This window comes from Cervus elaphus, chromosome 4 (genome assembly GCF_910594005.1).
Source record: "Cervus elaphus chromosome 4, mCerEla1.1, whole genome shotgun sequence".
NCBI classification, from domain to species: Eukaryota; Metazoa; Chordata; class Mammalia; order Artiodactyla; family Cervidae; genus Cervus; species Cervus elaphus.
Window position 1 is genome coordinate 23459185 of NC_057818.1, and position 26008 is coordinate 23485192.

At 40.9% G+C, this 26008-nt stretch overlaps 1 protein-coding gene across 1 annotated transcript in view; it reads left to right on the top strand.

The window, feature by feature from the left end:
* FTO (FTO alpha-ketoglutarate dependent dioxygenase) overlaps positions 1–26008 on the top strand; it is a 422003-nt gene that overhangs the window by 161893 nt on the left and 234102 nt on the right. Inside the window, exons 5-7 of the mRNA XM_043898487.1 lie at positions 5198–5277; positions 14428–14571; positions 23017–23136. Coding sequence (XP_043754422.1) covers positions 5198–5277; positions 14428–14571; positions 23017–23136 — 344 coding nt within the window. The remainder of the gene's footprint in view (positions 1–5197; positions 5278–14427; positions 14572–23016; positions 23137–26008) is intronic.

The window sequence follows — 26008 nt, forward strand, 5'->3', positions numbered from 1 at the left end:
ATGATAGGGAAATGGTGGTGGCGTGTTTTCTGAGTCTTTGCATTATTTGAGTGTGACTTACTATACCTACATGTATTCATATCTCCTTTAATGGCTATAGGAATCTTGAGTAAGGAGGTTTCCACCTTAAAGCTCTATAGATTTTGTTCCCTTGACCTCTAATATTTGATGTTAAGGAGATACCTGAAATCATCTTCATTTTGATCCTATTATAGCAAGTTGTGCCTTTTCTTTGGACATTTTTTATATTTTATATTTAATTTTTGAACGGAAAATGTTTATGCACTTGATTAGCCATTTTGTAGTACAGACTCAGGCCTTTTTACAACTTTGGGAAATATTCTTCTGTTATTTCTTTGATTATTATTTCATTGCTCTGTTTTCTGCCTTCTAAGATTCCTGTTCTATCTCTTTTGGCTTCCAGACTCTGCCCTTCATGTCTTATCTTTTGCTGTCACTAATTTTTGTTTTCCCTCCGAGTTCTGGGAGAATTTCTTGAGTTCCCATTCACTTGGGTAATTTGGTTTTTCTGCAGCATGCATTCTGTGGTGTAGTCAAGCTTTGTTTTAAATGAAGCCATACTTACTAAAAAAACAAATCAACTCCAAGCAGCCTTTCCTGATCTCATGCTGTTCCATCCTCATGATTACTTTGCCCCATTTTTACAGATGCAGTGCCTTCTTGAATCAAGCGGCTTCTTGAAAAATTGAGACTTTTATGAAATTTTTTTTTCTGACCATTTGAGTAAAACTTTTTCAGAAGAGGCAGTTTCTGTCAAACTGGTTCCTTTCCTTAGAACTATAGGAATTTTGTTCCAGTCTAGTAATTTTTTTCCTTGTCTGTTTTTCCTTATAGAAAGAATACTAGCACCAGCTAACAGGCAGCTTGGTGTTAAGATTGGTTCTATGAAAACAGTATAGGTTCCTGGCCAAATACTTCACTTGAAGGAAGAAGAAAGAAAATGTATCTTTGCAGGGTCAGAGGAGAGACTTGATAAACTGGAGTGCACTGAATAACTTGTTTTTGTCTTTGAGTGGTATGGATGCTCACAGTATGAGCAAACACTGGCAGCTTTTGGACTGGAGATCGAACCCTTACCCCCTGCCTTGGAAGGGGAGGTCTTAACCACTGGACTGCCGGGGAAGTCCTGGTATTTTTTTTCTAGTTGAAGTATAATTAATTTATAGTACAATGTTACCTTTCTTTAATCTCTTTCCACTTATACTGTATCCAGCAGAGTCCCTTGTAATTTCTGGCATATTGAGCATCTTTCCCTGATATCGAGCACTGAAAAGAGTCTTCATTCTTTTGGTATTTCTTTGATCGTCTCATTGAGAATCTAGGAAAGGGGTAGGTAGAGGTCTGGGTCTCTACTGTCGTCTTATCAGGAATACTCCCCTCCCCCCTTTCATTGGCTATTAAATTCTGAAAATGTTCTCAGTCATGGATGTCCCCACATCTAGGAAAAATAAGGTCATAAATATTAAGATTGAGGGATGAGAATGGACAGGTGAGTAAGAATGAAAAGCTTCAGTGATTGTGTGAAACTGGGAAGATTGGATTTCAGTATTGGGCTTATTTAGCTCTGGAGTGCCTTTAGCAAAGCTCCTGATTGTTACTTTAAGAAATTTGGGGACGCAATAGCCCCTGGTGACGCATTGGACAGCAAAACCAAGAAAATAAGGGCTGGGTTAAATTTGGGGTGACCAGCTGTCCCAGTTTGTCTGGGTGGGGGTGAGGATCTCAGGATTCGGGACTTCTGTATTAAAGCCAGAAAGGTACTGGGCATGAATTGATCACCCTAGCGTAAATTATGCCTTTGCATCTGTGGTCTCTTATATATGAGATGAGATTTCATGCTACAGTGAATGTCCAGAGTTCTCTCCTTCCACTGATAGAGCACGCAGCATTTAGCCTGCAAAGAGGGAGAGCTCTTTTTCTATTTGTTTTGTTGAATGAATTCTACAAACTCTGATTGCTCCTGAGTATAGTCAGTTTTTTAGCTGTTTTCTGAGATAACTCTGGCAAATAGGCATTCTTTAATGTTTTCTTTCTAAAAATTATTAGGATTAGTCTTTAAAGCTAGGGACATCTTTAGTGTATCCTTTGAGATGTACAATCCATGAGGTTTGAGCCACGTTCATAGAATTAGAGTTTTAGACAAATTTGAAGTCCTACAGTGAAAATACAGGGTTCTTTCTAAAAGTCATAAAGGATTAGAGACATTTGGGAGCAGTTTCAAAAGAGTTGTTTGATTAGAGAGTTGCCAAGGATTTAAATAAAGGTACACACCTCGGACTATTACTTCTAATGTTGTGTTTGCCACTTGGCCTGCCTTTTTAAGTGCCTTTGAGTTGCCCCTCAGTGGAACAAAAGCTCTTAAGAAATCTGCCCATTAAGATGATTTTTTCCCTCCTTGTGATGTCTTTAGAGCCCAGTGTTAACAGCCAGGGAGCAATGAAGCTTTTATTTGGATAGGTGAGAATGGCATCTATATATTTCTTGGAAATTGTTTCAATCCTTTATGGGCATCTGGCCTGGGGAAACTCCTCCAACCCCTGCTTTTTGTTTTTGTTTGGCTTCAGATAAAATAGTTCGGATCAACTAGAAATTCTCAGGTGTGTCCTTAACTGAAATCCTCAGAGGGCAAATTGAAAAGAGAAGGGTCATCCAGTCTTCTTCAGGCCTTAAGCCACAGTTAAAAAAAAAAACAAACCTAATTTAATTTTAATTTTTTAAATTGGAAGGTAAATTGCTTTACAATATGTTAGCTTCTGCTGTATAGCAAAGTGAATCAGTTTTATATATATATATATATATATATATATATATATATATATGTGTGTGTGTGTGTGTGTATGATGTATATATCAGTTATATGTATTCCTTTCCGAGTTAAGTCACCACAAAGCATTGAGTAGAATTCCTTATGCTCTATGGTAGGTTCTCTTTAGTTATCTATTGTATCATATATCTTTTATTTCTCTCTGTTAACTTTTGGGTGAATACTGGTTATGGCCAATTTTATTTATTGGTGTCTGATTTTGTTATACTCTTTTAAGTAGTGTTGGACTTTGCTCTAGTGAGTGAGTAAATTATTTGGAATAAGTTGGATTCTTTTGGGGCTTGCTTTTAAGCTTTTAGGTGGATCTTGGGCCATCTTTAAAATAGGACTTGTTTAACCTTACTTCTTAGATTATGCTTTTGTAAAGACTCTTATCTGGGTCTTGCCAGGCAGCGCAGTGGTGAAGAATCCGCCTGCAAATACAGGAGATGCAAGAGACACCAGTTAGTTCCCTGGGTTGGGAAGATCCCTTGGAGTAGGAAATGGCAACCTGCTCTAGTATTCTTGCCTGGAGAATCCCATGGACAGAGGAGCCTGGTGGGCTACAGTCCGAGGGGTCCTGAAGGGTCCGGCATGACTGAGCAAGTGAAGACACAAGCACAAAGACTATTATTGTCTGAGGTGGTAGGAGCCGTTCTGGCCGCTGAGAACTCAGTCCTGGCCTATGTGAGTCTGAGGTTTCTGGAGCTTTTCCTGCCTGGGGCAAGTTTTCATTCACATGTGCACAGGAGCATGGAGTCAAAGGCTGGAAGGAACCCTTCTGTAGATGTCTCCTTTATCTCTCCCTGCACAAAATCTTCTATTGCAGTATTCTGTCTTACAAATCCCTGCTCCCTGGTCTTCCTACTCTTTGTCTTCACAACTCAGCAAGAGGGAAAGCTGAACACTCAGAATTCTGACTTCTCCCTCCCTACTCTGTGGCTGTGAACCTGTTTCCAGCTAGAAAGCCAGGGCAGTTGTAGGACTCACCTGTTTAATTTCTCTTGTATTTGGGGTTGTGTCGTGCTCTGTCTTCCTGTGTTTTATAGTTGTATGAGGCAAGAAGGTCAACCTTGTCATCGTCCTCAGCGCTCAGTCTGTTAGTCGTATCTGACTCTTTGCAACCGCGTGGACTGTAGTCCGCCAGGCTCCTCTGTCCATGGGATTTTCCAGGCAGGAATACTGGAGTGGGTTGCCATTTCCTCCTGCAGAGGATCTTCCCCATCCAGGGATTGAACCTGTGTCGTCTGTGTCTCCTGCATTGGTTGATGGATTCTTTGCCACCTGGGAAGCCCATCCTTGTCTCGGTTACTCCCTAACGTCCATAAACAAATGTCCTGCAATTGGCATTTTTCGTTTCCTCTCTTATGTTTAGAGGTAATTTTATAGGTTGTTTTTGCTGACATGTAGTTGGTCTTTGCCTTCTAATTTAAATCGTTGTCTTTCTTGGTGTCTTCCTAAGAAGTCTTTGTCGCTTAGGTAGGAAGTCATGTGTTGCCAGGGACAGTCTGGTGCTCTTCTTACTAACAGAGGAATAGAAGCTATGCTCTAAGCAGAGGTGATACAGATTTTTGCCTCCCATGTGGCATCATTTCATAGAATACACAAGAACTTGGCCATTGGTTTTTCTCCCACTGCATGTGGTTTCAGGCATATTCTTTAGCTGATGAATTCACCACCTACTCCATTTTTGGGTCATGAATCTGTAGGCTTGAATTCTCTTCTGAGAGCCAAAGCGCTGCAACGTGCTGAGTTGGTTGGTTTGCTGCCTGGAAAATTGTTAGGGCAAAATTGATACTTTGATTGGGGAGGGAAAGAGGCAGATTTTCAGATGAAAGATGTTCAATTCCAAATAATACGAAAGAATTTTGGCTTATTCATAAAGCATGAGTAGAATTAGATATATCATGAGAAAGAGAAAGAAGTTCAACCCATAAATAGTGGTGAGTGGGTATCGTAAGACTTCAGATAAGTAGGGTAACCATATAGCCTGTTGGCTAAGTATAGTCCTGGTTTACGCCTGTTGTCCTAAGGTAATTATTAATCACATCACCTTTCTCTATTGAAAGTGTCATGGTTTTTGATGGCTTTACACCACAATGGTTTTATACCATATGACTATACACACACACACACACACACACACACACACATATATGTATATGTATATCTATCTACTTATCTCTATAAAGTCATCCTACTTGCAAAGAATAGTTTAGATTATACAAAATAATTGTTATATTTTTGGTTCTTGTCATTCTTCTTGAATGATGGATTTACTGTTTACTTTGTAATTTAAATACTATTTAGTGACTGATAAGTGCATGTTGGATGCTTTTTTTTTCTTTTTAATTTTTGCTATTTTTCCTGCAGATGATCTCAATGCCACCCACCAACACTGTGTTTTGGCTGGTTTACCACCTCGGTTTAGTTCCACCCATCGAGTGGCAGAGGTAAGTGTAAATAAAAATGTGACTCAAACTTAATTGGATGTGACAGAAGTGGTTGCATGAGCAATTTATCATAGAACTTGGGAAGAATATTTGATAGGAAAATTGCTTCCATCTAACTAGACCTTAGCCTCTGTTTACTTGCTTTTTGAGCTTTGACTTGTGTTGGATCCAGTTGTAAAAAGTGTCTTCACAGCCTGGGCTAAGTCTGTTTTGCTTCTTCCAAATTGTGTTTCTTGGAAAAGGTACCTGCAAGAGGGGACCTTGACAGGTGTTGCTGGTTGGAGATTTTCTAAAGTGTTGGTACCTGTCAAGGTCAAGGTCAAGGTGGGTAGATCTGTGTGCTTGTGCATGTGTTAGTTGTAACTGGGCTCAGAGGGTTGAGAATTTACATTCCCATTAACTTTTGGGTCAGGCTTCTGGGCATGTGAATGTAAATTAAGGAGATAGTTACAGTGGTGCCAGGGAATTTCTGAACTCCCTGGTCGGGTTCCTAACCCAGGCTTGATTGCTAAATTCTGCCACCACTTGCAGTGGCTGATAGTCAGCTGATTAGACTAGTTCAGAATAGAAAGTTAAGAGATGAGGGAAGCCCTTAGTAGTCACCCTGGGATGTTGTGTGTGCTTAGGTAGGGAGGGTTGTAGAGAGCAGGGGGAATGATCATGAAAAGGATTACAAGTTGACCTCGTATCCAAACTTGTTATCTGTGCTTTGCTTTTAGAGCTTGACTTTTCACTATACTGCAGGGGACCAGTGTGAGAAAGTTGGGCAGAAGGGATAAAATAAAGTGTTAGGGAAACACAAAAGTGCAGCCTTTCTAGTCCTGATACTGTTGCGTCTATAAGGCAATGTCACGTGTGCTGGTAATTAAGTAGCTTTCCTGGTAGACTGGTCATGCTGCTAGGTGGCTGAGATGGCGTGTGCCTGTTTAAATCAAGATGCCAGCAAGTCCATCAAGCATTCCACCGCCCACCCCACTTTCTCTTTATCTCCCTTTCCTGTTTCTTCCATTCAATCATTCATCTAAATATTCGAGGGCCTGTTCTGTGTCCAGCAGCACTAAAGGCTTGAGAGAGAGAGAGAGAGCCATCAGCTTGATGGGTATGCCCACTAGTTTTGCTGAACTAGCTTTTCAGTTTGAGAGGCAAATATTAAATAGAAAAAAGCACAAATAATTTATCTTAGAGACCTAAAAGTAAGTTCTGTTAGAAAGGAAGAAAGGAAGGAAGTGAGGGAGGGGGGAAGGGACAAAGGGAAGGAGGTAAGAGGAAGGAAGGTGAAAGAGAGGAGTGAAGGAAGGCAAAAGGAAGTGAGCAAGCAGAATAGAGCATCTTACATGTGCTTTGTGTTAGGCAAAAAAAGATTTCATTTTTGTGTAATACAAGGTGGTATAGACATCTGTCTTTCTAGTCAGAACTTTCCCACACACTTGGAGTGTGTGGCTACTTGCACATATCTTTGCATCTTTCCTAATTCAATCTGGAAGAGTGGACAGGGTGATTAGTGCTGTGCTGCGAGGGCTAGTGTAAAATGATGAATAAGAAGTTTGGGAAAATGTATTTGATAAGGATAGCAATCATATCTAATTCAGAGTGTTCTTATGAGGATTAAATGAGTTAATACGTGTAAGTGTTTTAGAACAATGGCTGATATAGAATATGCCTTCAAAGAAGGTTAGCTGCTATACATATATATTAAATTGCTGCTACCTCTACTACAACTGTTGCTACTGCTATTTCTCCTGCTATTACTATTACTGTCTTTTTCAATTATCCTGATGAAAAGCTAGTAGGAGACAGGAACAGCCAAAACTCTGTGTGGAAGGCGATACTCTCTGTTGATACACTGGAATGAACACAGTAAAGAGAATTTATGTCATCAACAAATCTTAATTGGAAGAGTTGCTATTGACTAAAAGCTACTACTCAGAAGAAGGGAAGTGATTTTAGTTCTATCATCCATTCTGCAAACTTCTGTGTAACTTTCCAGTGTTCAAGGTATTCTTTTAGACACTTCTGAACAGCAGTAACTGACATGTGTGGGATCTTTAAGATGCCTCCCATCTAAGAGGAGGTAGAGTACAGAATAGAGAGTAGCAAAACAGCATAAGACTTCATGAGTGATCTGACAGGTAGACATGTAGGACTTGAATGTGTAGGGATTAGGGAATTTTAGGACAGTTGAGGTCAGCTAGTGGGATGAGGACTCAGGTGGAAATATTGTGATTGGTTTGGGATGGGGCTACAAGGGGAATATTGAATGGCTCAACTTTGACTGAATCCAAGGATGCTAGAAAAGGAGAGTTAGCAGATAAAGGCTGATCCCTAAATAGGACCAGATTGTGAAAGATCTTGGATATTAGGTGTGTTTAAACTTAAATTAGGGGATTTGCTGGTGGCTCAGACAGTAGTGAATCTGCCTGCAATGCAGGAGACCCAGGTTCAATTTCTGGGTCAGGAAGATCCCCTGGAACAAGGGATGGCAACCCACTCCAGTATTCTTGCCTCGAGAATTCTATGGACAGAGGAGCCTGGCAGGCCACAGTCCATGGGATCACAAAGAGTTGGACTTGACTGAGCGACTAACACTTTCACTTTCACAAACTTAAATTGGTTGGTGAACTGAAAGTCACTCAGTCATGTCCGACTCTTGCGACCTCATGGGCTGTAGCCCGCCAGGCTTCTCTGTCCATGGGATTTTCCAGGCAAGAATACTGGAGTGGGTTGCCATTTCCTACTCCAAAATTGGTTGGTAGATGGGGATTATTGATGATTTATTTATTGTAGTATTGACATATTGGAGATATCTTTTGGAAGATGAAAATGATAAAGACATCAATTAAACCTATTAGTCTGAACTGAAATAGTGGCAACAGGAGAAAAGAAGAAATTCCCTTGACTAATGTAGGAAATGTAGTGACAGACTTGGCAACTGAATGCAGTGGAGGAGGGAATATAAGAGTGAATGAGTGGGTGAATGAATGAATGGATGAACAAGTGAATGAATGAACACACTAACCAATTATCTCTTTACTGGATGCTTGTCATGTGACAGGCTCTTGGGTGACTCTGAGGTTGCAAGTCTGGATGATTTGGAAATGACGTTACTATAAGCAGGTCGTTCTAAGACACTAGGGAAAGAATATAGTTCACTTTTAAACAGTCTGAGTTAGAGCTAAGTGGAGAGGTCCAGCAGACAAATGGAAATTTGGGATTAAAATTTGTAAGAGATCAGAGCATATTTCCTTCTCCACCTCCTACAATAAGGAGCCCTTCATAACTGTGTTTTAAAGGACACCTCTGGTCTCACTTCCTTTTTTCCTAGATGACCAACTTTACTAAAGTGGCAGTGCTTTAAAAATGTCCTGAGGTTTAGCTTTCTGTTTAGTTATAGCTATATTTGTGTCTTCTAGTTTTTAGGGAAAGTTTTGAGCATTAATTTATTTATAAAAAAAAAAAAGAAATGGAGATGTACAGTGATGCTCTTAGGAGAAAAATATAATCCCAAACCTGTACCTTTTATCTCTACTTTAGTTGAAGCTTATGTTATTTTACTGGTTAGATACATGTAATGTGAATGATGTGACTATCCTGCTTTCTATATGATCATGGTCAGTACCCTCTATGATTTGTGGGCCAGCCAGCTGTTTTTGTAAATAAAGTTTTATTGGAACACAGCCAGGCTTATGTATTGTTTATGGCTGCTTTGAAGCTACAATGGCAGAGCTGAGTAGTTGAACACAGACCTTATGACCTGCAAGCCTAAAATATCTACTATCTGGCCTTTTAAAAGAAAAAGTTTCTCATTCTGTTTTACATGATCCTGTATATACAGGCTTCAAAAAGTACCTTAAAGTTAAATGTAATTAAAAAAAAAATCATTATTTTAAGTTTAACTTTTTACTTCTACCAAAAATCAAAAATGATAATATTCAGTGCTGGTGAAGTTACAGTAAAACTGTACATTCATGCACTTCTGGTAGTTTTTCTAATAAGCATACTTTTTGGAAAGCTATATTGGGATATGTCCAAGGCACCATGAATATTTTTATGGTATGGTAAAGATATTAAATAATATCTTTGATCTCAGACCTAGGAAAAAATTCAAAAGAAGTGTATATATAAAAAAACTATTCACCTGGCATGATTAGTAGTAGTGAAAAGTTGAATAGAACCTTAACACCTTCATATTATGTGACTCACTAATTAAATTGTTAATTTTGGCTCATTGAGCAGCATTGCAAATGGTAGTTTGGAATACTTATGTACAAACAGTGAAAAACAGCATATACATTGATATGTGTATATTGATTATAGCTATGTGTGGATGAAGAATCACACTCAATTAAAATAGGGTAAGGTGGCAGTTTTATCTTATTTAAAACTTTTAATTTCATCTTAACTGTTTTTCTTTTTTTTTTTTCTTTTTCTTTTTCTTTTTTTTTATTTTTTCAGTGGGTTTTGTCATACATTGACATGAATCAGCCATAGATTTACACGTATTCCCCATCCCGATCCCCCCTCCGACCTCCCTCTCCACCCGATTCCTCTGGGTCTTCCCAGTGCACCAGGCCCGAGCACTTGTCTCATGCATCCCACCTGGGCTGGTGATCCGTTTCACCCTAGATAATATACATGCTGTTCTTTCGAAACATCCCACCCTCACCTTCTCCCACAGAGTTCAAAAGTCTGTTCTGTACTTCTGTGTCTCTTTTTCTGTTTTGCATATAGGGTTGTCCTTACCATCTTTCTAAATTCCATATATATGTGTTAGTATGCTGTAATGATCTTTATCTTTCTGGCTTATTTCACTCTGTATAATGGGCTCCAGTTTCATCCATCTCATTAGAACTGGTTCAAATGAACTCTTTTTAACGGCTGAGTAATATTCCATGGTGTATATGTACCACAGCTTCCTTATCCATTCATCTGCTGATGGGCATCTAGGTTGCTTCCATGTCCTGGCTATTATAAACAGTGCTGCGATGAACATTGGGGTGCACGTGTCTCTTTCAGATCTGGTTTCCTCAGTGTTAACTGTTTTTCAATAACAGAAGAGGGAAAAGATTTTTTTTTCCCCATCACTATAGTTAACATTACTGTTTCCTTCAATATATATAGAAAAAAGTCCATGCAACTTTATAGCTTCGCTTGTTCTACAACTGTCCTTTCCCTCATGCAGTATTAAATTTGACCTTTTTTCTGTGCCAAACAAAATAATTTGCTATTTTCTGCCTATTCACAATATGTAGGAAGCAGATTGTTTTAAGGAAATGCTGTTCTGAAATTCATTTTAGTTACTCAGAAGAAATCTATTCAGTTTTTGGTTGCAAAAATGTGATTAGGTTATGTCTGATGACTCAATCTTTATTTGATTTTAGGTTATTTTTTTCTGGTTGTGATAGAATGTTCTTGGGATTCAACACAGAATATCTGTTTTTTTTTTCTAAATTTAAATTTTTATGTATAATTATATTTTGAATAGGTACTCAAATGGTTCAAAACTCAAAAAATGTCTAAGCGTGTACAGTTGATATGTGTCTCTCCTCAACCCAACCAGCTCCTCTTCCCCAGAGGCAACTGCTATTATCAGATATTTTTTTATCCTTTCAGTGATATTTAATAAATATATAAGCAAACACATATGTATTTAATGATAATTTTAAAAATTTCTTACATAGCTAGTAGCCTGTACACTATTCTGCATTTTTTGTTTTGCTTTATTTTAGTTAACCTTGATGAATAATTACTTATCAGTATGCGATTCTTAGGAGAAGGCAATGGCAACCCACTCCAGTACTCTTGCCTGGAAAATCCCATGGACAGAGGAGGCTGGTAGGCTGCAGTCCCTTGGGTCACTAAGAGTCGGACAGGACTGAGCGACTTCACTCTCAATTTTCACTTTCATGCATTGGAGAAGGAAATGGCAACCCACTCCAGTGTTCTTGCCTGGAGAATCCCAGGGACGGAGGAGCCTGGTGGGCTGCCATCTGTGGGGTCGCACAGAGTCAGACACGACTGAAGCGACTTAGCAGCAGCAGCAGCGGCAGCATGTGATTCTTAGAGTAGGAAATTTTTTTAAAAGATATGATACCAAAAGCATAAGCTATCAAAGAAAAAATAGATGATTTGGACTTTACCAAAGTTAAAATTGTGATATTTCAAAGGTTACCATCAAAGAGTAAAAAACACAACTGACAGAATGGGAGAAAGTATTTGTGAATATATTATAAATATATATATATCATATATCTCACAAGGTGCCCATTTTCAGAATATGTGAAGAACTCTTACAAGTCAGTGATTGAAAAGATAAATAATCCAACCTTTTTTAAAATTAAAAAAATTTTTAAATTAATTTATTTTAATTGGAGGATAATTGCTTTACAATTATCCTTTACAATTATGCTTTACGATTAAACCACCACACTTGTGGTGGTTTTAGCCATACTTTGACATGAATCCAACCTTTTAAAAAGGTAAAGGATCTGAATAGACATGTCTCCAAAGGAGATATACAAATGGCCCATAAACACATGAGAAGATAGCTATAATCAGAATCACATTAACAAGTGTTCTGAGGACATGCAGAAATTGAAGCCTTCATACATTGCTGGAGGGAATGTGAAATAGTGCAGCCATTTTGGAAAACAGTCTGGCACTTCTTCAGAAGGTTAATATAGAATTACCATATCGCCCAGAAATTCCATGCCTAGGTGTATACCCAAGAGAAATGAAAACTTGTACGTGAATGTTCATAGTAGCTTAATTCATAATAGCCAAAGAGTGGAAACAGCCCAAAGTTTCATCCTCTGATGAATGGATAAACAGAAGGTGTCATATCCCTATGGCTGAATGATTTGATAATGCTATTTGACAATAAACAGGAACGGGATACCGACACAGTTCAACATGGGAGAACCTTGAAAATAAGACTGAGTGAAAGAAGCCAGTCACAAAGGACCACAGATTGTATGATTTCATTTATATGAAATATACAGAGTAGTCAAATCTATAGACCCAGAAAGTAGATTAGTGTTTGCCTAGAGCTGGGAAGGCTGGGAGAAATGAGACGGCATGATTGCTGAAATGGACAGGGTTTCTTTTTTCAAGTGATTACAGTGCTCTAAAATTAACTGAGGTGATGGCTGCACAGCTCAGTATACTAAAAAACATTGAATTATATGCTTTAAGTGGGTAAATTTTAGGACATGTGAGCTATTAATATATCTTAATACAACTGTTAGCTAAAAAAACTAGTCCTGATTATAGGTTCTTTCTTCTGGGTGATTAGAAGTCATCTTACATCTTCTGGGTGATTAGAAGTCATCTTCCTCTTTATATCAGATGACTTCTAATCACCCAGAAGATGTATATATATTCCTACCCCCTCTTTTTTTTTTTTTTGGTGGCAGCAAGTATGGCTTCACCAGAGTTCATTCAACGGGTCCCTTATTGATGGGAAGTTCTGTGTTGTTTTAATCTTTTGTTATAGAAGATGGCATTTCAGTTAATTGCCTCTCATGGAGGTTACACCATACTTGGGAAAGTAAAGGTACAGGTGGAATATGTTTACAGACAGAGTGTCATGAAAAAAATATGTTGTAGAGTTGCCCGTGGGACAAAGGCGAGTGGTAATTCAATTCTAGTTTTTGTTTTTTCTTTGTAGCACATTGGAGCTGCTGCCCTTCTATTCCCAGCACTTTGGGATCGTCATATTAAAATACCTATTAGTCAAGCTTCTGGTTTTGGCACAGAAACTTTGTCCCGCCCCCCCACCCCAGGCGTGCCCAGGTCACATTGTGTAAAGTGGCAGTAACCGTGCAAAGAATTTTTGTACCAGGGGATTAGCCTTCAAGGTTATTTCGACGGGATCCGTTTAAATTGTAAATAATAAAAATACTTTGGGGAGACATTTCCCTCATTGGGTCTAAAGGATATTTATAACTTGCTTTTTATCATCCTAGGAAATTGTGTCATTATCAAAACAAACGGATGCACACTCCGCCTGCATCCTCTTTTTTTTTTTCTGACATATGCTCATTCAAAGGAGTTTGTCCCTTTGACCTCTGTTTGCTCCCACAGATGAAAGAGAGATGGGCCTGCTACCTGTGCCTTTGCTCATGCCCAGGTACTAGGTGATGCCTTTGAACATGCCTTGAGGGCACGAGTCACAGATTCTCCACGATTTGAAGGTTCTCTTCTGCCAACCACTTGCAATTGCCTAGTGTACACTTTCTTGCCGAAAAGGAAAATGAATCCTTTGCTCTGTGTTTATAGCTTCCATTTCCCCCCCACCATTGCTGTTGTATTTTGGGTGTTTTTGAACCAGTTCCACTGTCTGTTTACCTTTTTATTTCCCTCATTTTTAGGTGCAGGGCACTTGAGATAAAGTCTGCATCCTTGACTTCTTGGTTAACTAGTTATTCCTCCAATAGGTACTTACGGCCTATCACCTGGTGGCTCAGATGGTAAAGAATCTGCCTGTGATGCAGTAGACCCAGGTTCAATCCCTGAGTCAGGAAGGTCCCCTGGAGAAGGGATTGGCAACCCACTCCAGTAGTTTTGCCTGGGAAATCCCATGGACAGAGGAACCTGGCTGGCTACAGTCCATGGGGTCGCAAAGATTCAGACACGACTGAGTGACTAACACTTTCCAATAGGTACTTATTAAGTTTTTGTTTTATATATATATATATATATATTTAAGACTCAGGGACTTCCCTGGAGGTCCAGTGGTTAAGACTCCATGCTTCCACTGCAGGGGGCACAGCTTCAATCCCACAGGCAACTAATCCTGACCCACATGCCTCACAACAGGGCCAAAAAAAAAAGAGACTCAGTTCTAGGTGCTGTGGTATGTGTAGAGTATATATATTTGGAAACAGGGCTTTAGCCTCCAGAAGCCTACTCTCTGGAGATGCGAAGCCTATGTAATAAGAAAACAGCAACATGAGTGGCCCAGGGGAGGCCAAGGTGGGAGCACAGAGCCCAAGGAGAAAGCTGCTGTAGTCAGTCTTGGGTTAAGAAGCATAGGCTGAGTTGAGAGGGCGGCAGGTAAATGCCCAGGAAGAGGACAGGCATCCTAGGACGGGAGGCGTTGGTAAACTTGGAGTTCGCTTATCACCTTGGTGGCTGGTTCTATCTCCGCAGTGCTCGACGGGGACCTTGGAATACATCTCACAGCGCTGCCAGGTGGCCCTGCAGAATGTCCGCGATGAGGCAGACAACGGGGAAATCTCTTTGAAATCCTTGGAGTCGGTGGTTTTGAAACAAGGAGAAGAAATCCACAATGAGGTAAGGGCTTCCGAGAACTGTGGTGATTCTGTCCTACTTGTAGCTCACGAAGTAATCGGCCACTGTTTGCTGCGAGTGTCAGAGACCAAGGATGGTTCATTGCTTCCAACAAGATAGTAGCCAGAGCATCAGCATTTTCATGCTAGTTCTGCCAGCCTTTGTCTCTACCGCGCACAGAGGGCCAGTTAGCATATGCCAGATGGCATGTGCATGGAGGGTTTACATTCTATTAATAGGAGAGGGGACTTCTCTGGTAGCTTAGCTGGTAAAGAATCCGCCTGCAATGCAGGAGACCCCTGTTCGATTCCTGAGTCAGGAAGATCCCCTGGAGAAGGGATAGGCTATCCACTCCAGTTATCTTGGGCTTCCCTGGTGGCTCAGACAGTGAAGAATCTGCCTGCAATTAGGGAGACCTGGGTTCAGTCCCTCGGTTGGGAAAATCCCCTGCAGGAGGGCATGGCAACCCACTCCAGTATTCTTGCCTAGAGAATCCCCATGGATAGAGGTGCCTAGCAGGCTACAGTCCATGGGGTTGAAGAGTTGGACACGACTGAGCGATCAAGCCTAGCACAATAGGAGAGGAGCCCGGGCTGGGGTAACCTGTTTGTGATGGGCAGTAGGCAGGCCTTTCCTTTGCTCCATATCAAGGCGCATCTTTTTCCTCTAAGTCTGTTATCAAACCTGCCCTTTATTCTGGGGAGAGAAATTATATTTTCCAAGGGTATTAACATACACACATCCTTGCAATGAGAGGCTGAAACAGAAGGCAAGGCATGTAGAAATGCAAGAGGCCCATGAAGGATAATCTTACAATGAGGACTGATGGAAACTGAAGGCGAATCCTCAGAGCAGGTGCCTTTTGTTTACAAAATTCTGAAGTCTGTGAGACCAGCAGGTCTGGGTCCCCTGAGTCAGTGTTTCACAAAGTTTGGTATTTTCATGAATACCCTGTCAATTTTTGCTATATCTTTGGACTGTATCTATTGTTATCTTTTCAGTATTTTCTAAAGAATCAGCTCATTTTTTATGTAAATAAAATCTTTAAAAAGGAAGCTTTATATTACCACTTTTAAGTGGAAAGCCAATATCAGCAGCCAAAAGAAAAGATAACCAGAAAACTCTAGCCTGTGAAAAATAGCAATGTTATGCTATTCTAGCAGATGCTTTTGGCTAAAGAAGGTACTGGGCCTACAGTCTTCATTTTTCATGTTAAGAAGTAAGATTAGTGCAGAACTTCATACACTTTCTAAGAGTCATTGAATTCTACACTGAAAATGGGTGAATTTTGTAGTGGGTGCATGTGTGTGTGCTCTGTCGCTTCAGCATATCTGACTCTTTGCAGTCCTATGGACCGTAGCCCGCCAGGCTCCTCTGTCCATGGGATTTCCCAGGCAAGAATATTAGAGTGGATTTCCATGCCCTCCTCCAGGGGATCCTCCCAACTTAGGGATCAAACCTGCATCTCTTGTGTCTCCTGCATTGTACGTGGATTCTTTACCCCCAGAGCCATCTGGAAAGCCCTTCATGGTGGGTAAATATACCTTAAAAAAAATTATATAAAAAAAGAGGTTACCAAGTGGTAGAGAATTATTGAAGATTGTCATCCATCAAAGACTTTTTCTTTGATGTAGTTAGAATGATTTGTGGAGAATTTAGAATACAAAAATGTTCTCAATCATCTTTTCAATAAATAATTACTGAACATGCACAAAGCTCTCTGGAAAGGTGCTTTTGGATAAGTGAAGTGAAGTCGCTGAGTCGTGTCTGACTCTTTGCGACCCCATGGACTGTAGTCTACCAGGCTCTTCCATCCATGGGATTTTCCAGGCACGAATACTGGAGTGGGTTGCCATTTCCTTCTCCAGAAGATCTTCCCGACCCAGGGATTGAACCCGGGTCTCCCACATTGTAGGCATACGCTTTACTGTTTTTGGATAGACTGGTAAGTAAAATAGACATTCTAGTGCAGGGAGATGATGATGAACAATAAACACCCTCCATCAGTTCATTATATAATATGTTGGAAAAAACTAAAGTAGAGGAGATTAAGATAAGCAGAGAGCATCCCCACTATAAGATGTCCTTTGAGCAGAGACTTGAAGGAGGTGAGGGAGGGAGCCACGTGGATATCCAGGTCTCAGTGTTTCAGGCAGAGGGAAAAACCGCTGCATGGGCTGGTGCAGTGGGAGAATGCCTGGTGTTCATGGACTAGCTGAGGGACAGTCCCGTGTAAGTGGTGGGAGTGGGGCTGAGAGTTCCAGGAGATGAGGTCATGGAGACGGTGTCAGGGGACGAGGAGCCGAAGGTCGTATTGGTTGTTGGAGGTGTCTGTAAGGACCAGGACTTTGCTTTTTACTTTGAGGGTAATAGGGAACCACTGAGGGGTTTTGAGCAGAGGAGAACAGTGTTCACACAGAGCCATTAATATTTTCTTTCAATTTTTTTTTTACTGTGATACAAGTCACATAATATAAAACATACTGTTTTATTTTAAAACACACTATTTTAAACATATTTGACTGTATGCTTCAGTAGCACTATGGTTCACGTTGTGGTACAACTCTCACCATCATCCGTCTCCCAAATTTTTAGCTTTCCTAAACTGAAAGTCTGTCCCCATTAAACACAAAACTCTATCCCCATTAAACGCTTAAGTCCCCGTTCCCCGTCCTCAGCCTCCCCTGCCCCACCACACCCCTGACTCCTGGCATCTACCAATGTACTTTCTGACTCCATGGATTTCCCTATTCTCATGTAAGTGGAATCAAACAGTATTTGTCTGTACCTACTGTATATTGGAATGCATTTTTAAGGTTAACTTAATATATGTCCTACTGTTTTGTCCCGCTTCTTTTTTTCCCCCCATGCTATACAGTAGGTTCTTATTAGTTGTCTGTTTTATACATAGTAGTATGTAAATGTCACTGTCTCCCAATTTATTCCCCCTACTTTCCCTGCTTCGTGTCCGTACACTTGTTCTCTAAATCTGTGTCTCTATCTTAATGTCATGTAATATCTTTAAAAAGATATTTAATTATCTTATGAGCTGCTCCATAGTTTGTGAAATATGCCATAATCTCCAGAACCAAAGGCAGAGAAATTCTGCCTTTCAGGGAAATAATAATCACTTCTAATGCTCAGCTAAACCCAGGACTGACTTTCCTCACTCCCTTTTGTTTACCAAGTGGCCTGTGTTCTCTGCCACCAATTCCTGCTGGAGACCCTGCTGAGAACTAGAACTTGAGGAAAGAGAAGCATCTGTGGGCCCAGTGACCTCACTCAGTTAGACTTGGATGCAAAGTTATGTCTTACTCCGTATCACCTTCTGTAAACACCTTGCAGGTTTAGGAGCCAGGCTAGCGATGCACCGGGATGAATGTGTTCTTTAACATGTATGTGGGCTCTTTTCCATCCTTTCTGGTCTTCTGTGACTGACTGTGATGTTTTGTTACCAGCGATGGGTGGGGGTTGTCTGTAAAATCACACTGTTTATCTAACCAGAGGAAAAATACTGTCATCTGAACCCATGTGCTTGAGAAAGTGGCTGGCTGCTTTTGACATTGTATATGTTAGTGGGGTGGGGGGGATGGGGGCAGAGATGTATCAGAAACGTTAGCCCCTTGAGGCTAGCCTCGGCTTGAATGGGGAGGTCTTAATCTAAGTAGCATGTTTACCAGTCTTCTCCAGCCCCCAGTCTTTGATTCTTCAAGGTCATGTCCTTGCTTTCAGAATGAATTCCACATGTCAGGGCACGTCATCAGATGCTCTTCTTCTGCCACGCGAGTTGGCATGCTCACACCCTGCTGTGTTCTGCTCTGTGAATGAGAGCATGAGTGTCCGTAATCCTCCCCACACTTCCTACTGTGTGCTTTCCTGTCTCTCAGAGGCCTTTGCTGGACTAATTATAGGATGAAGCCTTTGGTTTTATGTCTGAAGACCTTTGTGCTGTGCAGGTTTCAATGTGGTTGGTCTTCCTTGTCTTAGATAGTTTATAACTAAGCAGTTTGGGGACCTTGGAGATCGGAACTCAGTACCTGAAGGATATATTGTTTTTCCAATTTAAGATGCTTAAACAGGTTTTTGGTCAAGTTTAATAGACTCTTCCTCTGTGTTTATAAAATAGTCTTTTCCTTCTTAAAAATTATAAAATGTGGAATTCATTCTTGTCACCTAGTAAATTTCCCCTAGGAGAATGTATTGGGTTGGCCAAAAAGTTGGTTCAAGTTTTTCCATGGCCAAAAAGTTCATTCAGGTTTTTCCATAAGATGTTACAAACATAAGATGTTATGAACACAATATATTGGCCAAATGAACTTTTTGGCCAACCCATTACTATTTGATGTCATCATTTGGTTCTCATTTTGTGCTGATCAGACCTGTATCTTCCTTAGAACTCCTGCGAGAGGGCTTTCATGGAGTAACTCTTTGTAGATTGAGCCTTAGCATGTCTCCCTGTTCTAATATCTAATGTTAGATATTAATATCATTCTAATATTTTTCTGCTTGAAAACACTTATTTCATTTACTACAGTGAGACATTTACCCCTGTGGGCATGTTCCCACCCCTCATGCATAAGCTGACCTGGGATCAAACCAAGGATTGAAACTAACTTGGCAGAAGTAGGTGACGTTTGCTTACCTGTAAGAGTGATGCAAATGATTTCCAATTGTACAGTGATGTAGTGACTCAGAAATGTGATTTGGGAATCTTACAAGCTTTGCTCCCCATTGCCTAAGTTCCCAGTGACTACGGTTCAGGTCAGCAGATGGATTCTGTTTGTGCTTCACCTTCAGAGTTTTCTAGACATTTCTAGGAGAAAAGCTTTTCTTGACTGACCCCTCTATTGACTGTTCCACAGAGCAGTCAGGTGCAGGTGAATTAGAAAGGTTCTAAGAGATGATTCTCTGGGTCACAGCTACGTAACTAACACTGTTGGAAACATGTGTTCATTTTTCTCTGATGATTCAGAAGGCCCTTCAGGATCCTGCAAGTTCTCTAGACTTGTCAGTGCGCCTTCTGACACCTGTGGGAATTCCGTATCATTGTGTTGCCATTCCGCCAAAGATCAGATATTAGTGAATTTCCATTAAGTGCATGTCTGAAACCTGGGAGTGTGGTTTAAAAGCCTCATGAACAATGACAGCACCTCAAGAGAAGCTGAGAGCCTGGCTGGAGGGACTACCCTCTGGAGAAGAGTTGAAGAGCCTCCTCTAGTCATGGCTAGACCGTTGTCAGTCAGCCAGTATGGTGAGACTGATTCTTTTTAGCCTTGAAGTAATAGGATTTGTGCTCTATTCTGAGTCCTGGCCCTTTGGTTTTATGCAGCATCTGCCCTGCCTCTTTCCTTCCTCATCTGCAGAGTTTGGGGTAGAAGGGTGGCTGATTGCTTTTATTTTGGTAACCCAAACTGAATCAGGCAGCTGGAAATATTTTTTGCTTTCTTAATTAATTTTAAGGAAAGTGCCAACTGCTTATCTTGGCAATGTTAGAACTGGCGAGGGCAGCATTTGATGAATATCCTGTAATAGTTTTTGCCCACAATGTCAGAGTGAAAAAGCCAGGTTACGGAGTTGATTAAAATGCATGCCAGTGGGTTTCATGCCCACAAAGATTGTATCTCATGGGCAGTACTTCCACGCCTGAAAAAAAAACTCTTGTTGGGTATAAGTTTCAGGGTTGAACTTTTCTGGACCGGCCTCAGTGGAACAGGGGGTGAGCATGAATTGACATGGTTGTTAAAACTTTTCTTGCTCAAAAATTTCATAAGATTGTGAGATTCTTGAGGACAAGGAATGCTGGGCCTTGTGGTCTCCTTTGGTCTGTATTCTTAGTATCTCCCAAGTGTCCGGCATGCTTGGCTGTTCATTATTAACCCACTTAATCCTCACCACAAAACTATGTGGTGATTATGTAATTATCTTTATTTTACAGATGACAGAGCTGTTCGGGAGTGGAGCCTAGAACTGACTGCAGAGACTTTATTCTTAACCGTGACACTGTCTGTTTGAAAAGATAGTTGGGGCATCTAAAGAGGAAGCAAACATCATTATTTATTAAAACGGACAAGATCTTTCTTTGCTACCTTGTCCTATAGCAGAGTTTCCAAGTATGCTCCACTCTTCTGAGTTTTCATTTACTGAAATCCAGACTCTTGTACCTTTACAGACTGAATGAACTAATTACAAACGATAATTATTTTGTTTCCTGTGATATCATGGTTGCCAAGGCTTGTGTGTTTTGTTGTCATAATGGAAATAACCAGCCCAAAGATTAAAAAAAAATTAAAAGCAAAACCCTTTCAACTCTCCCTAACATGGGGGCTTGAAGCTTTGCTGACAGGCTGTTCCTGTAATGTGAACAAATTTCATGTGAAATCTAAAAAGAACTCTGTTTTTTTTTCCTTGTAATAAATAATGTTGTTAAACCTGTATTTTCAGAGAAGTTGACCTACACTTGTATTCATTTTCCTTTCAAAGCAGTAAAGTTTGCCTCTGTTAACCACTGTCTTTTAATACCACAGATAAAGTTTAGCAGCTATTGTCTGAATATTGTCTACATTCCCTTTTTTCCCTGTTTAAACAGCTTTAACTGAAATCAGTTCTACATATCAAACAAACATTTAGTTAATGTAAACTAAAACCCTTTCATATGACTTGGTGTTCTCAGGTTAGTCATTTGAGTGGTTTTCACCATTGTTAAATCTTCACAAGTTGCTTTTGTTTGCCTCATGAAAGTTCAGCGTGGATAAACAAACAAAAAATTCTTTGTGGTAACAGGTGAAGACTATAATAACTCAGTGCCTGTATATGGAACATGATTACCTTAGCAAAGCCAACCTTAACCAATATTAAGCTGTGAAAGCTCTACATTTCTTTAGACAGCAGAAGTAAAAAGAGCTTTGGGATGAATGAAGTTGTACTTTGATGGTAAAATTTGCTTTTCAAACTGAAGATAAGTGATAGAAAATACATAGGAAACAACTTCTTACTCTTTTAAAGCTTAAGTTAGTCTCTCACCTACATATGTTGGGATTATTTCAGTGCAGGAAGCAGAAAACTCAACCTGAAATGGTTTAAGCCTGAGGGGCTTCAGGAGTAGCTTGATCAAGAGTCAGTTGATTTGACTAGGACCTGGTTTTTTAGTCTGTTCATCTTGCAGCTGCTTCCTACTGTGTTGCCTCCATTCTTCCCAGTCTTCAAAATGGTTGCAAAATCCTTTTCCTGAATCTTCTGACAGTCTTATTCTGATCGATCATATGCCTGTTTCCCCCAAGCCCATTTCTGTGGCTGGAGACATGTGATGGGCTGATTGGCTCAGATAGGGTTGCGTGTTCCACTCCTGGTTTTAGAAGTAGAGCGCTACCCAGACCACGTGGACTGAAACTGGGAAAGGCAATGGGTTACCAGATGAATCATGGGATTTGGCTAGAGTAAAGGGTGCTGAGGAGAGAAATATTTGAAATTTACCACAGTAGGTTCTTAGGAAGGAAGAGAAATGATTAGTGGCTTTACATTGCTTTTTACCCATTGTCATTTGCCCTGACTGAATTGAAAGTGACAATTTGAATGGCTCTGTGGGTATAATGTGTGCCTCCGTAATTAACCTTATATTGTTCAGCTACATGAACACCTCACTGCCAGCTCCTCCTGGCCCATGGGTAAATGCTTTGATTATTTTAGATCTAAAATTACTTAAAATTGGTACCTCCTAATATGTGTCTGTGTTTTGCTCTTTTCGTCGTTGCTTTTCAGTCGCTAAGTCGTGTCTGACTCTTTGCAACCCCATGGACTACAGCACGCCAGACTTCCCTGTCCTTCACCATCTCCCAGAGTTTGCTCAGATTCACGTCCATTGAGCTATCTAACCACGTCATCTTCTGCTGCCCTCTTCTCCTTTTGCCTTCAGTCTTTCTCAGTATGAGGGTCTTTCCAATGACTCAGCTCTTCACATCAGGTGGCCAAAGTATCGGAACTTCAGCATCAGTCCTTCCAGTGCATATTCAGGGTTGATTTCCTTTAGGATTGACTGGTTTGATCTCCTTGCAGCACTAATCTTTAATAAAGATGTTTAATGAAAACATATTTTGTTTGATTATGCCTTTCCCACCCTACACAGCGCAGGCTGTCATATGCTTTAGGATCTCAGGATTTGTCGTGATTGACTGATAGCTTCCTCATGTCTGAATGATGAATGTGGCTGAAAACCCCCTCCCCAGTCTGACCTGGGTTGTCTCCCTAAGCTCTAAGTCTACTTCCTCCCTGACTGTGTGAAAAGGCTCCAGAGACTTTGAGTTATATTGGGAACTGGTTAGGCTGAGCTTTTCTCACTTTTTCTCACCCTATGGCTGTGAAGTTACTGGAGGAGAGCTGAGTGACGAAGTCCACTGTCCTTGATTGTCCATCACGGGGACATTATAACCACGGTCTTGTCTTTATGATCCCCAGGTCGAGTTTGAATGGCTGAGACAGTTTTGGTTTCAAGGCAGTCGACACAAAAAGTGTACTGACTGGTGGTACCAGCCCATGAGTCAGCTGGAAGAGATGTGGAGGAAGATGGAGTGGTTGGTGAGTATCTGGGAGCGGATTTCTTGGGATGTTATGCCCTCTCAGCCCTCGGCTGCCTGCTTTGCCTGGGTCAGTGCAAGAGAAAGACACACATCATATGATATAGCTTATACGTGGAATCTAAAATAATGATGCAAATGAAATCATCTTCAAAACAAAAGTTGACTCACAGACCCAGAAAACCAATTTATGGTTACCAGAGGGGAAAGGGAGGTGAGGAGGGATAAATTGGGAGTTTAGGATTAACATAGATGCACTCCTGTGTATAAAATAATCAGAAAGGATCTATTGTATAGCACAGGGGACTCTACTCAGTATTTTGTAATAACCTATGATGGAAAAGAATCTGAAAAAGAATAGGTTTATATATGTGTGTATATATATATGCTTTGGTATTTGTGGCTTTGGTCTGCACCTGAAACTAACACAACATTCTAAATCCACTGTACTTACTCTTTGTAAGGTAATGGGGACAGCCAGGATTTGATCAGCACAAGCTGAGTTCAGTGCAATGAACCTCTACTGAGCACTTCCTACATGCAGGGCTTCGCTGATAGCTCAGTTGGTAAAGAATCCACCTGCAATGCAGGAGACCCCAGTTCACTTCCTGGGTTGGTGAGATCCGCTGGCGAAGGGATAGGCTACCCACTCCACTATTCTTGGGCTTCCCTTGTGGCTCAGCTGGTAAAGAATTCGCCTGCAGTGTGGAAGACCTGGGTTCGATCCCTGGGTTGGGAAGATCCCCTGGAGAAGGGAAAGGCTACCCACACCAGTATTCTGGCCTGGAGAATTCCATGGACTGTATAGTCCATAAGTTCACAAAGAGTTGGACATGAAACTGAGCGACTTTCACTTCTCACTTTTCCTATGTACAAGGCACCATGTTAGACATATGTTGGGAAGTGACCATGAGAACAATGCAGCAATAATTCCTAAACTTCATCTACATTTTTATAGGTACCAGGCACTATTCTAAGAGTTCTCCCTATATTAACTTTTAAAGTTAAACTGTTAAAGTTCTTACGACAGTCTGGTGAGGTGCAGGAACTGTTAATTTATAGACATGAAAACCAAGGCCTAGAGAAATGAAGTGCCTCGCCCAAGGTCATGGAGTAAGTGGCACAGGGAGACTGAATCCCAGGCCACCTGGCTCTGGAGCTTGTGCCCTTAACCACTGCGTTCGGGCTAACAAGGAGAGAAGCGTGAATATAGCCAGGTGTTACATTAACTCAAATGAAATCCTGTAATAGAGATTTAAAGAAAAAAATCACTGTCCAGAGGCAGGAGTATTAAATTCAGAGCATTGGAGCTGGGACAGTTGTGAACAACAGATGTGGCTTTTGGGAACCTTGAGTGGGGAGAAGGAGGGTCGGTTGCAGAAGGCATTCTGAGAGAAGTGTTATGTCCTAGTCATTCTAGAAACAAGGTGATAAGGGGGGAAGTATAGTGTGACCAGAGCATGGAATTCAGGGCATGTGTAGTAGGAACTCTTGTTGGAAGGTATGTTGAGGCCACTTGGGTTAAGTCTAAATTTAAATTGTAGTAATAATACCAAATCGGGCTTCCCAGGTGACTCAGTGGTAAAGAATCCACCTGCTGAGGCAGGAGACACAGGTTTAATTCCTGGGTTGGGGAGATCCCCTGGGGGAGGAAATGGAAAATTCCATGGACATAGGAGCATGGTGGGCTACAGTCCAGGGGGTTGCAGAGTCAGACATGATTTAGTGACTGCCATGCATGCACGCACATGGTACTTACTAAGTTCCATACACCATTCTAAATATTATATATATAATTTATTTAATGTCTATGATAATTTCATAAAGTAGGTATTTTTCTCCCATTTTACACAGAGAGTTTTGTGTGGTATTGTGTGTTAGTCACTTAGTCGTGTCCAACTCTTTGCAACCCCATGGACTCCTCTGTCCATGGGGATTCTCCAGGCAAGAATACTGGAGTGGGTTGCCCTTCCCTTCTCAGGGCATCTTCTCCACCCAGGGGCCAAATCTGGGTCCTCCCGCATTGCGGGCAGATGCTTTATCAGCTGAGCCACCAGGGAAGCCCAAGAATACTGGCCTGGGTAGCCTATCCCTTCTCCAGCGGATCTTCCTGACCCAGGGGTCGAACCGGGGTCTCCTGCATTGCAGGCGGATTCTTTACCGTCTGAGCCACCAGGGAAGCCCGAGGAGACTGGAGCACAAAAGGTTCCCCTAACTTCCTCAAGGTCATACAGCTGAGTCGGGGAACTGGAGTTTGAACTCAGGAGGACCAGCTCTAGGGTCATGCCCTGCACCCCCTCACTGTTCTGCCTCCAGATCATCAAGTTTGGAATATAGTGGAAAAGTGATAAAAGCCTGCTAAACTCTTGAGAGAATACCGCTGTGCAGACTTTATGAGATGTGCTAGAAACAGTGGACCAATTTGCAAAAATAGGTAGTTTTTGCCAATCCCTGTTTTATAATAATGAAAATACCAAGTCACAACCGTGATGGCACCCCAGTTTGAAAGTCTGAATCAGAATCCAGAAGTCCCGGCTATCCAGCCTTTTCCTTAAATCTCTAAACCACACCTTTTCATGGATGTGTGTTTAGGGGGAGGAATGTTGTAATCCTTTTAGCGTACTAACAGTATCACAAAAATGGATTTCTCCAAAGACATGAATCATTTCAAAATGGAGCATTGTACAACTGGATTGGAGGTGATGAAAATTTCGTGCTGCAATTTCCTCAGTTAGTTCTGTTCCTAAAATTAGGCTGTGCAGAGTATGATCCAGTTTTTCCTGGGATGTATATATAAAGGCAGCTTCATTTTGAGAGAATTTCTTTTTCACAGTGTAATTCTGGTTTTATTTATTTATCTATATGAGTTAGAA